This window comes from Protomyctophum bolini (assembly GCF_963924005.1).
Source record: "Protomyctophum bolini genome assembly, chromosome: 6".
Classification (NCBI taxonomy): domain Eukaryota; kingdom Metazoa; phylum Chordata; class Actinopteri; order Myctophiformes; family Myctophidae; genus Protomyctophum; species Protomyctophum bolini.
In genome coordinates, this window is record NC_137867.1 from 15,655,315 (window position 1) to 15,668,161 (window position 12,847).

At 43.0% G+C, this 12,847-nt stretch overlaps 2 protein-coding genes across 3 annotated transcripts in view; one reads left to right on the top strand and one right to left on the bottom strand.

Annotated features, from left to right (window-relative positions):
• LOC308317328 (septin-2) overlaps nucleotides 1-9,419 on the bottom strand; it is a 30,804-nt gene extending 21,385 nt beyond the window's left edge. The window contains exons 1-5 of one of the 2 annotated variants that reach the window (XM_080766251.1): nucleotides 9,318-9,419; nucleotides 4,862-4,918; nucleotides 3,684-3,783; nucleotides 2,849-2,935; nucleotides 1,983-2,106 (exon numbers count right to left, since the gene is read on the bottom strand). In XM_080766251.1, coding sequence (XP_080622377.1) covers nucleotides 1,983-2,106; nucleotides 2,849-2,935; nucleotides 3,684-3,783; nucleotides 4,862-4,888 — 338 coding nt within the window. In that variant the 5' untranslated portion in view covers nucleotides 4,889-4,918; nucleotides 9,318-9,419. Of the gene's footprint in view, nucleotides 1-1,982; nucleotides 2,107-2,848; nucleotides 2,936-3,683; nucleotides 3,784-4,861; nucleotides 4,919-9,220; nucleotides 9,291-9,317 lie in introns of those variants that run through there. The other variant, XM_080766252.1, reaches the window with a different exon arrangement.
• Nucleotides 9,420-10,375: 956 nt separating this feature from the next.
• cldn5a (claudin 5a) lies at nucleotides 10,376-12,099 on the top strand. The gene has a single exon (XM_080765298.1). The coding sequence runs from the start codon at nucleotides 10,621-10,623 to the stop codon at nucleotides 11,266-11,268; it is 648 nt and encodes a 215-aa protein (XP_080621424.1). The 5' UTR covers nucleotides 10,376-10,620; the 3' UTR covers nucleotides 11,269-12,099.
• The last annotated feature ends 748 nt before the right edge of the window (nucleotides 12,100-12,847 follow it).

Genomic DNA, 12,847 nt, shown 5'->3' on the forward strand with positions numbered 1-12,847 from the left:
ATCATTCCTTTTCATATTCTCTTGTACACAGTGCAAATGGTACAATCAATTACTTTAATACACATAGGTCAGTGTAGAGACTGAGACAAGAAACCAAGAGCAGAGAGATCAGAAGACTTGCCCGACAAGACAGGGTCAGATTAACGCCTGTGGTTTGAAGGTTTCCGAGAATAGGGTCAGATTTGAACCCAGCTCCTCACAATCACAAGGAGCATATTATGGTCTGTGCACAAACTGGCTGGCTATACCACGAGGCATCCGCACAATCAATTAGCCTCCTTTTGAGCTGGTTCAAAATGTGAATGACAGATTCCATAGTTGTGCAGTGCTCTCTTCTCAGCATTGCTTAGTTGAAACTTGGGGACGATAAAAGTAAACCCTTTGTCGGACAGACACACTTTTAAGAACCAACACCTTAATATGTAACCACCATTTACGCACACATGCGCAATGGTGCCGTGTGCATGGTCCTCGCAGCGGTTAAGAACCCAAACCAGCAATTACACACCATTAGTTCCCTCGCAGCTCACGTTAGTGACCCAACAACCACAGCACACAGACCCCTGGAACATTAAATAGTGCAGCTGAGCTGAGCTGAGAGATGGAGGTCAGTTACATACGGTGCATAATTGTATACACAGAAACAATCTAATGCACCATCCATCCCGTTCCCACTGTATGTTTATATACAATTACATGAACGTAATTATATACATTCACAGGAAATCCTCAGGGTTCATTTCAAAATGTACCCCCATGGGTCCATTTCATTACATACCAAGTTAGCGCTGGGAATTTTTTACTACCGGTATATATCGTTGCTGTCGGGTGGAAACCTTGTATGTCCACAACCTGTTACTTTTCAGGAGACAGACCTGTGTTCTAATGGACCCCATTTAGTTATTTTGTGGCTCTTAATACATTTCATTGGTTAAATACTTAACCCATTTTGGACTGAGGTCGATTAAAAAAAGGTTTCCAAATCCCCCAAACATTCCTGAAAAACCCATGTTTCTATGGCAGTGGTGCTCAACCATTTTCAAGTCAAGGACCCCCAGAATTATTTCTATTGGGCCACGGACCCCCATTTCAAAATATGTAGTTCAGGGACCCCCCCAGAAGCTAATATTTTCAAAGATTTGCGCCACATTTTCACGATGAAAAATTGCTATTTTTCAATAGCTAAAGTAGAACTGAATGCTTAAAACACCAAAAGGGGTTCCCGCCCAGAATGGATTAAACCCCACCGACAGACTTATTGATATAGATGTTAAATAGATCTACTATATTATATACTTTTGTGTGACAATGTCATACAATGAAGTATATAGGGAATACATTTATGAAAACAAAAACAGGGTTTCTGGCAAACAGCAATGATATATACATTGTGTTATGCACTATGTAAAGAAAGTAAAGGGGTGATGCTTGGTGTTATTGTCTCTTTGTCTCTAAGGTTTTGTTGTTGTTTTTTCGCATGGGGAGGGGAATGCAGTCTCAGGGGTACAAATACAGCCATGTCAGGACAATCAACAGGAAATGGAACTGGGACAGGGAGGAGGAGAGGATGCAAGGAGAAAGAGAGAGAGAGGGGGGGGGGGTTAACAACCGCACCACTGGCATGAGAAGGAGGTGGCACACACCCATGTAAACACACACACACACACACACACACACACACACACACACACACACGAAGGAAATAGAGGAGAGGACAGTCAGGGAATGCTGCGAGAGGAGGTGTGAAACCAGGGGAGAAAAGTACGAAGACATCTGAGAAAGAGAGTTGGCGAGGGGACAGGAGGAGAGATGAGAAACCGGGGGAGAGAATCACGAAGAAATTGGAGTCGGTTGGCTAAGGAGAGGAGGACGAGGGGGAGGAAGATAGAAAGAGAGAGAGAGAGCAGAGCACGATGAACAGGAAACACTTGTTATCTCTACCGCCTCCTACACACACACACACACACACACAGAAAACACACCAGTCCTGGCTGTTAATGGCGTCTCCGTATCCAGGCGTGTCGACCACCGTGAGTCGAAGCTTCACTCCCCTCTCCTCTATCTCCACGGTTGACGCCTCGATCTGCACTGTCCTCTCGATCTTCTCTGCGGAGTCGGTAGAGCGGGGAGAGAGAGGGTCAAAATACAGCGGCGAGTTGTTCCATGACCCTAGGCGGGTTCCCAGCTATTTTATTTTAATATCATCCTGTTGGACTGGGAGGATCACAGCTTTTAATATGATGCTGACTACTGAGCCCTGCCTTCGGTCACAATAAACCAGTGGTTCTCAAACTTTTTCATGAAAACGTCCACCAAATTTCTGTAAATGGCTACGGACCCCCATCTGAAAGATGTTGTGCCCGGGGCCAGAGGAAATCTGTGTTGTTAACAATTTCAAAATTATTCTACATTTTTCACAATTGTTCAGGATTTTTCAGAAACAGACGATCTACAGATTGGCCAAAGTATAAAATTGGGTTCACGTGGGTCAACTGGTTTTGATACTATATTAACAAATTTTGCTGGGGAACCCCTGCAACCTTTTCAAGGACCCCTGGGGTCACTGGGTGCCATTTAAGAGAACCTTTGCAATAAAGGACTCGATGTGTAAAAAAAAAACCAAGGAGGGGCTGGGGTTGTTTTGAAACCAGACAATAATCCAGGTCAAGTCATAAGGTAGGCCTAGGGGTGGGACGTGGGGGTCTGTTTTGAGACTAATACAAGAAACATTCCCAACATTCCAGTTAAAATAATGCTCCGCTGGAGGCACTGGAATAGAACGGTCTCATTTATTACAGTATGTGTGCATGTGTTAGTCCTGTCTGCGTGCGTGTGCGAGTGTGGTTACCTGCAGCACCAGGGATGTAGCGCTCAGGGTAGAGGTCAGTGAGAAACAGGCTGTTTATCAGAGTAGATTTTCCCAGGCCAGACTCCCCTGCAGACAGACATGACAAAATAGTACCACTCGACTCCTTATAGACATCACTAGGGTTTTCACGCTCATGACATTTTTATTGATAATTTACTTGATAATTAAGTAAAAGAAATAACAAACAATATACAAAGCCCTGACTCACATATTTAACAATTTTGTACTTTCAAAATGGTTTAAAAATAGTGGAAATCGCAGATCTTTAAAAAACATTGACAATATGAACATTTATTTTTCTTTTAACGTTTATGCAAAATAGTTTTCCATAATCTCAGATAATTGAGTTTAGGCGATTGTGTAATAATTGTGTCTGGCCTACATCACATATAGTCTAGAAGATCTATAAGAGATAGATCTTTCTACATCATGTACAAGGACCAAGCAAACAGCCTGCACATTAAAATCCTCTGTGTTCATTTAACTCTGAAAGATCTGCAGTAGGTGAACAAATACATTCTCAGTATTTTTATACATTTCTGAGATACTGCTGAGATACTGCTAGTGCAAATGTCATCAAAAGGTTAGATAAAAACATACAAAATATGTGCTGCCATGCAGCAATAAAGTAGTCCGACTAGTATCATGTCACATATTCAATATTGTGAAACATGCAATAACATTACAATACAGAAAGGCAAATATGCAGTGATACTAGTTTGACGACACAGGAAAGGAATGCAGAGCAGTATTTCATTCATTCATTTCTTTGTCACTCAATTATTCTATTCTATTAAGGAAGGTGATCACATACCAACAACCATGAGGGTGAATTCAAAGCCCTTCTTCACGGACTTCCTGTGCACTTGGTTTGGAAGATTAGCAAAGCCTACATAACCTGCTGCCTCTGGGAACTGTCCAGCACAAAAGATACACACAGCATAAGTTTGTGTACATTTCAGTATAATCACAACATGCATTTGTAAAGGAACTAAAAGATCAAAGGTCGAAATAAGTTACATTTTTAATAAGGAATTTCAACTTTTCCCATTTTTTGGTGTTTTTGGGGCTCCTCTGTATGTCTTCTATCCCCACAAATACCAAATTTTGAACAATCAGGCTTTCTCATTATATATGGGATTTTATGGAAATTGTTCTCAGAACAGGCCAACTGATTTGGTGGTGGTACCAGACAGTGTATCGCACTACATCCCTCCCCCTCTGGCTTCTTCAGTCCTAAATTAGCATTTCCTCTTTGTTTACAATGTCTGCCAGTGTTGATTTTCGCTCGCGGAACGTGGTAATATCATATCATATATGGACTGAAATAAAAGTATAACCAAAAAGTTGTGGTGGCTAAATAGCGACACCAGCCACATCAGGACAATGTGGTACTGCAGCTGAAACTGTTTTATAAGCCAGACATAAATGACTTGAACTGGTTATATCAGAGTGATGATTTAGGCTCAAACCATTAGAAATGCATTTGAGGGACATAAACAATATGATATTAAATACCGTGCATAGTGTAGTTCCTGTAAGAGTTCAAACCTCTACAGAATCAGATTACAAATAAAAGGAAATTATTTTAAGAACTAAAATGGCTTCCACACATTATATGAACTTTGGGAGATATTGACTTGTGCAGCAATGTTTTTAGTTCCTCCATAAACATTTGTCATCTCTTCATGTCATGTCATCTCTTCACCTGGTCGAAAAGTGCAAGTGTTTATGCACGAAAGTGAGACTGATGGTGATGAGTACAATTAAAAAATTCCAGAGAGCAATAAAAAGCCACAGTGAAACGCTCACGTTTAAACAGGATATCCTCTCTGGATGCCTGTCCAAGGGTGTGTGCTATGTGAGGTCTCAAGTGTTGTGCTAATCACCACCACGTTATCCGAGTATTCATCCCTAAGGTATTTAGTCAGTCTTGTTTTCAGAGTGTCAAGTGCAACATCTGTAATGGGGAGGAACTTCCACCTTGCTCACCTTCCCTTTCTCTCCCGACTGAGACATGGCCACAGCTTCAGGATGCTAAGAGGAAACCTGTTGGTGGAGAAGAACAAATTAATGCAACTTTTTATTTAGCCTCTCCGACTTTATCAATTATAATAATCAATTATTTTCAGCAGTTTCTAGAATGAAGCCTGAAGCAGGTTAGACTGCCTTTAAGAGCTTATCTTCATTCTTCACACCACAGATTCATCAGGTTGTGTGAAATCCTCCTTCTACTGCAGAATTCCTCAGCTTCCATTAGACCATGACCATTAAGTTGGACAATGTTTTACATCAAGGGCATCGATAACATCCACATTGGCACACTCCACTTAGCCTTTCTCATTAAGGCCATCTCCTATTGCGATCACACATTAAGGTAATGTTACCCTACCGAACACGATCACCCTGGACAAAGCAGTGATAAGCAGGTCTGGGATGTCTGAGGTTGGTTCCCAGACTTCCATTGGTTGCACCCTATGGGCTGTCAGCCCCAAGTGCCCAATTTACGCTATGGCTATGAACAGATGACAGAGTAATGAGCCTGTTTGATTAATTAAACCCATAATGACCTTACAGGAAGAGCCAGCTCAATTGTATCACCCACACACTGGTCTTTGACGGGTGCAGTGTGATAAGAATTAGAAGGAGGCAGCCTAGCGTGTGCTGCCAAAGAGAGAGACGCACTGTTTACATTAACCCATTCTGACCTGAGATCAGATTCATACGAGGTTTCCACTATGGACACACACTGGTCTGATGAACCCATTCTGACCTGAGATCAGATTCTAAAAATGTCAGTCGTTCTTCGAATTTTTCAAAAATAGCAGACCTACAAGCTCGTATCGCGCCACTCGGTGGCGCGATATGAGCTTGTAGATCTGCTATTTTTCAATAGGTAAAGCATAACATGATGCTAAACACCAAAATGGGTGCCCGGTCAGAATGGGTTAAGTTAGTTACGAAAAGCACAACTAAAAAAGGCCTTTCTTATTTGGTCTCTGTTGAAATGCCCAGCATACCAAGCAAGCTTTTGTGGACATTGGGCACCAATTTCACAATGTTACGGTCAGGACGTGAGATGGTACCAGAGGCCTCTCTATATCTACATGAGAGTGGGCAGAGATCTCTCATTCTGACAGGGTGGTTTCATCGAGACCACAGCAAGAACAATGGCTGTTTATCCCACTGGTTCCTGAAGCCTTTCCTACAGGACCACTGTGTTGGGGGGGGAGGGAGAACACGTGCCTTGCTACCAACCACATTCACGACTGACCGCATGTGGAACAGCAAGAGGGTGGGGAGCCAGGGGCATGAACTGTGGCTGTCAAAAGGTTATTTCAGTTAAAACCACCAGGATAAAACTTGAGCCATGTGGGCATCTTAAGTATGCTTAAAGAAAGAAGTGTGATCTTAAAGAATGGTCATCCATCTTGCATTAGTGTCAAAACAAGACAATAATAGCTGTGTTAATTAGATTAGTTAGCTGGGTGTGTGAGTGCATGTACATAAACAGGTGCATGCACACACACACACTGACATATGCATGTTATTACTGGACAGGCTCTGTGGGAACCAGCATTAGTCTGGCGGCAGATTAATTAAAGTGTTCCATTATGGCTGTGGTAATAACACAAAGACAACACTACAGGACAGACAGGCAGGAGGCACGCCGCAATAATACCCACTCAATAATGGCCACTTAATCGCCCCTGCTTCTGTGTGCTACTGAAGTGCATGCACATGCATACACACAGCTATGGACTGGCAGTGGCCAGCCCTGAGGGAGATTAACAGTTTGGGCCAAAAGAAAAAACTTATACCTAAGTAAAGTCAAAGTCCTGGAATGTGAAGCTATTTACATTCTTAATTTATTATCTGGACTGAAGCCATGAAGGGGCAGTGGTACTGGTGGAACTATTCCCCTTCCTGACATAATGTCAGGGGTCTACTTGCTTTCTTCCCGTATGAGACTGAAACAATATTTTCCCATAATGGTGATTGGTGACTTTTTCTTCTTCTTCTTAAACTGCAAAATGGTAGTTTGAACAAAATTATTATTGTAATATACGGGCACTCTTTTACGCCAGTAAATGTTTGATGTGACAAAGGAAAAAAAAGAAATGGCAATTTACTGGTATTTGATGCATCCAACCCCAAGGCAGGCTGTGAATTGGATGCATGTTTTACACTTACACAATACACACACTCACGGCTGGGAGCTTGACTGTAATAAATGAAGGCCTTAGTTGGGGCCAAGGGTAGGTGGTGTTTAAAAGTAATAAAGATATAATACTAGAGTGCGGGCTTTGGTGTAGAAGCACTTCATAATATGAGTCATGAAAGAGGTGGGAGAAAAAAAACATAACAATAGGCGGAATGAGTGGTCCTTTCAACCTACAAGGAAACCAGCAGGCACGTTCATAACACGCTGAGAGTTTAAAGTACAGGATGGGCCGTTTATGATGATGTGGACAGGACAGGAAATGACCAAATAACAAATGGAGTCCAGCAGCAAGAAAATGTTATCATAACAGTGCTATTGACACAGCTACTGTATAACCAGAATAGAGTCAATGGGGGAAAATGACTTTAGACTGCTCCTTCATTGTCTATTTGTGGTCTCCAGTCTCCACATCTTTATTCTTTAGTAAACAGAAATACATTTTCAGGTGGGTTGACAATTTCATCCAATCAGGAGCGTATCCATTTATCAACTTCAATATTAGTGTTCCAGTTCCAATTCTTTGTCATTACTTCCAATTCCACTTGTTTATCTTGTATGAGTTCTGTCTCCTGATTGGATGAAATTGCTATGCTCGGGAGCATGCCGGATCCCCGAAGCTTCCCCACCTCGGCTCAAATCCCAGACGCCGCCGATGGCCCGTCGTGGGCCATCACCCTGCTGTCGTATTCATAACCATGCCCTTCCTTCCTGTCTTCAATAAATGGTTAAATGTTTCCATTGGTGGTGTGGTCCTTGATAGTGAAGTTGCACTAATAACATTTATGAATAATCCTTTTGGCAACATTATTCTTACATGGAAGGAGGTAGGGCCTGCACACCATTGTGCAGACAGAAACTGCTTAGTTGTAGTGTGACATGAGTCATTTAATATAAAAATACTTACAGTATAGCTTTAACTAAAAAAAACAAATAATAAGAATATCATGCCACCTAAATCTGCCACTGTGAACTATGTTGTTTTTTCCGTTCAATCTAAACTACAAACCAAGGGAAAAGGCTCTTCTCAGTTTGTAGAGTAGACTGATGTCTTCCTCTTTGTGAGATAAGACGAGAGGAAGAGAAGAGGTCAGAGAGGAGTCAGTCACACAACTGCTGAGGGAGCCAACGAATACTATCTTACACAGTAGCCAGGGATGTCACTCCTTAGTCCTTAGATACAGTAGTAGGTAAGTGATCTGTGGTCAGTTTGGCAGCACCTGAATGAAGAACGTTGTAATTTGGGATAGGTATGTTGCAGACACGTACAGACATGTTGGTATAGGTACAGCAGCTGAGCCTGCCATTATGCTCTTAACATTCTCTCTCACTCAGCATGAAGTGAAATGCAGTCATAAGATATGAGCCAAGAAAAAGATGGATGATAACTCTTCAATAGTGGCCCTCTGCCACGACTTAACCGAGACGCACACACAATGAGAATGTATTATTGTTTCCCTTTGTTATTGTGAAGTTGTCTAAACATTTAATTTATTTAATGGCGACGTGCTAAACAGTCAAAGGTCGAGGATTAATCTGATGTTTAAAGGCCATGTTACTGTTCAGTAAGAATCTACTGGAACGACATGAAAGTCACTTGTTTGAATGCTTCGCCTGGTATGCTCAGTTGAAAGTGGAGATTTGTAAATCTATTGTGCAGATTTTAGTAAAGTATACATTTGAGTATTAGAACAATAGCAAAGACTGAGTATTAGAACAATAGCAAAGATGTGAGATGAGATTTGATTTGGCCTATAATGACAACGTTTAACCAAATTAGATATTATCTTCTAGGAACACGTTTACATTTAGTGAAGTTGGACCTATAATCATTAAAAAGTATGTGGACATGCAAAATGTTCTAATTTATAGGCCACTGAGTAACATAGCCAGGTCTGTGCGAGGCAGACTGATGGCCACCACCCAATTTGTCAGAATGACTAACATTCAACATCAGCTCTAATCATGAATTGCTAGTAATGAGTCATTACCAACATTTCGTAAATGAAACGACCCCTTAAGATTATGAAAATATGATACAACTAACTAAGCATAATTTGAGCGTACTACTGTGCATGTCAAACTTTAGCATGCAACAGTTGTTACCGCGAGTGGTGGTGTCATATTACCATAAACTAACAAGTTGTCTGAACTCTCACAACACTCTTCTCACTCCTTCTTCGACTCGTAATGTAAACAAAGAACGTTTCGTGGCCTTCTTCTTACCTGCGCGTAACTTTGAAATAATGTTTATCAACAGAAGTGTGTTGCGCCTCTCAGTCTCGTCTCTGTCCCAGCCATAGACCCAGCCCAGGAAGGGATACCCGGAAACCGTTCCAATGATTCCGTCATTCCGCCCGTGTCTGTGATGCTCTGTATTCAGCTGGAAACTATGCGGCACTGGAGCCATTACGGTTCAACGTCACCGCGATGGACCAGTCTGCAACCACAGGCTGTTTGAGCCAACATGGCTGTCAGTGCATGGCTGTTTCTGTTGGACAACGGCTTGACCGGTGGTGGTGGGGTTTAGTTTGTGTCTGTGGAGTACAGTAGGATAGCGCATTTTCGCTATAATAGCGTGAAATTGGAATCTGGGACAGGGTTTAGAGGTTACATTACATACAGATTACAAATGTACAATCATCATACCCACGGGCCACGCCGCCACGGGCACTGCATTTGGCAGCCCCTCTGATCAAATTCTAATTTTATTTCTAAGCAGTTTGGTTGCGAAAGCAAATACGATAGGAGGCCAGCTATAGTACGTCTATCATGAACAACTGTTTTTGTGTAATTAGATGTGTTCGGGAAAGGCGTACGGTAATGTATGCAATTAATTTTCTCAGTGGGCCATGAGCCTGCTGTGCTCCCTGACAATGGTGATTAACAGTAGGCATATAGGCTATACTATAGGCCTAATCATGCGTTTGAAAAATCAATAACAAGTGCACTTGCCGCGCGTCATTAACCCATTGCATGACGCCTACCCCCTCTCCACCCCCCAGTCCTATTCATGGTAACTAACTGTTCACACACGCACGCGCGCAAACACACGCACACACACGCACACACACACACACACACACACACACACACACACACACACACACACACACGCACACACACACACAGCCGCCCTCTCTGGTGCCTGGACCGCTATAGTCTCTCAACTTCCTCGCGTTTTCATTGGTGCGTGGAGGATGCGCTAACGTCTGATTGGAGAGAAGTTTTCCTCTAGCTCCCACACCCCCGCCCCGCAGATATTCGTGGTCCTGTGGTCCTGTGATTATTCCAGTTGTTTTTACAACCCGTCGGCAACTAAAGAGACCTAGAGCTGCTGTCTCTGATAGCCTACCCTATAGTCCGATTAATGTAGCGGCTGATGCGCGACTAACCGTTTGACTCTCCCTTTACATCGAGGCGAGTAAGAAGACGCGCAGAAACTTAACAGCATTATTTACGCAAAGCACTGAGAGAGCAGGTGGAGGATTGAAAGTTTTAGGACTTAACTAATTGACAAAGAGGAAAAATGTCGGGCGGACTAGAAGTCATTGGGCTGGCCTTGTGCGTAATCGGTTCGCTCCTGGTGATGGTTTCGTGCGGGCTGCCCATGTGGAAGGTGACGGCATTCATCGAAGCCAACATCGTGGTAGCTCAGACGATCTGGGACGGTCTGTGGATGTCGTGCGTGGTGCAGAGTACGGGTCAGATGCAATGCAAGGTGCACGACTCGGTCCTGGCGCTCACCCACGACCTGCAAGCGGCCCGAGCGCTCACCATCATCTCTTCTGTGTTGGGCGTCCTGGGGCTGATGATTACGATCGCAGGGGCGCAGTGCACTAACTGCATCCGCGCAGAAAACCTCAAAGCCCGGGTGGTGAACGTCGGAGGGGTCATCTACATAACCAGCGGCCTGTTCTTCCTCGTTCCTCTCTGCTGGATGGCCCACAACATCATCTCGGACTTCTACAATCCACAGGTGCCCGCGTCCAAGAAGAGGGAGATAGGAGCCGCGCTCTACATCGGCTGGGCGGCCACGGCGTTGCTGCTGATGGGGGGCTCGCTGCTCTGCTGCTCCTGTCCCTCGAACGGGAATTCTGGATACTCAGTAAAATATGCACCGACTAAACGAGCCGCTACACAGAACGGGGAATACGACAAGAGGAATTATGTGTAGTTTCGCCCCCCCGCCCCACATATAGGACAGCAGTTGGTGCGTAAAAGTATCCTGCAGCCTTTGAAAAAAAAAGAAAAAACTTTCTGATGAACGTATTTTTGCACCTGCATTAAATTTGAACCATTGAATCGATGGGAAGCACCTGCCATTTTTACACTGGCCTTCCAACACTTGGAACACCATTTTGCAAATCCTTTTTGTGTACAGACAATAAACTGTTTTGGAGATGGAAAGACTCAAGAGGTAGCTCGTGACAAAAAGGAGTATCTTTGTTAGGTACCTGTTTTTTTTTAACGTAGCCTATTTTTTCTATATAAGCGCTCGAAATTATTAGTAGGCCTATTTCGAATTGTTTACTATATTGTATTTGTAACTACGGTTTTTGTTTTGTTTTTTGTTTTTAGAGAGTCTTGCCATCGCATATATCCATTGCTCTTTTACGTTCATGTGCCAGCTTAGCACATGTGTTTGTACAGTAACTCTCAGAATGATTGCACTCCCAAACATGCAAAGACTATTTTTGGCCAGTGGATTTATGCCGACATGCTGAAGACTCGTTGTATTAAGCAATGAAAAGAAGACCGTATGCATATTAAAGCCAAAATAAAACTCAGACAGCCTTCTGTGTAGTGCGTAACTTCGGGTAATACATTGACTGTAATATTCTTGACACCCGAAGAGCCTGGAACCTGTTGTTTTTCAGCATCAACTGTTCCTTTCCTCATCGAGCACCTGCCGTGCAAAGTTGCATTCATTGTCGCTGTGCTGGGTGTATTTCTATTTCTTTTCATTCATTGTTGGAATAAACGCTGTTTTCCGATGGTTTGTGAATATGTTGTAATGAATCATTATTCATGTATATTTGACGATGCAATATTATCTTTTTTATGAAGATTAAAATTGAACATATTGTCTCAAACTAAAGCGTATAGGCTATTATTACATCGTGTTTTATAACACTACCACAGAGTCAGGGTCCAGGGAACCATATTTAATGGCCTACAGCGACATTATGGCGGTATGGTGCGTATTTGCGTAATGTAGGTTCCCATCGTGGATCCATGAACCCCCACGGCGGGAGCAAGTATTTTCGTTAGCTATAGAAATCCAGATGACAATGCCCATTCAGCGAGAGTGGGGCTCTGCTCAACTCACAATACTCCACTGCCCAACCCCCCTTTCAGACCAGCTCCCCCCAGTACGCGGTCATGAAAGCCGTTCAAATTAGAGATGGCGAATGTGCGTCTTGTCGTCTTCCCGCAAGTCATTCTATTCAGACCAACTCTATGATTCAGATAGTCACCCTCAATCCCATCTCTCCCGCCATTAGATGCTGCTGTGATAAAGAATTACGTTGAGCCAATCAGTGCACCACGACTGTTACATAATTGTATAGCCTACAAAAAAACATTCTACTTCAGACATTGCATTGCCCTATATAAGCCTAAAGCTGGATGGATTTTCCAGGACTTTTAATTCCTACTTAAGACTATAGTATTACTGGACTGGGTCATACTGTGCACAACTTAACAAAAGTTGCTGTTCAGAATATGCAGTCAGTCAGGTGTAGCTCACTGAT

What these genes read in the sequence shown, in the direction of transcription:
- cldn5a (XM_080765298.1), top strand. Translation starts at nt 10,621, where the DNA reads ATGTCGGGCGGACTAGAAGTCATTGGGCTGGCCTTGTGCGTAATCGGT.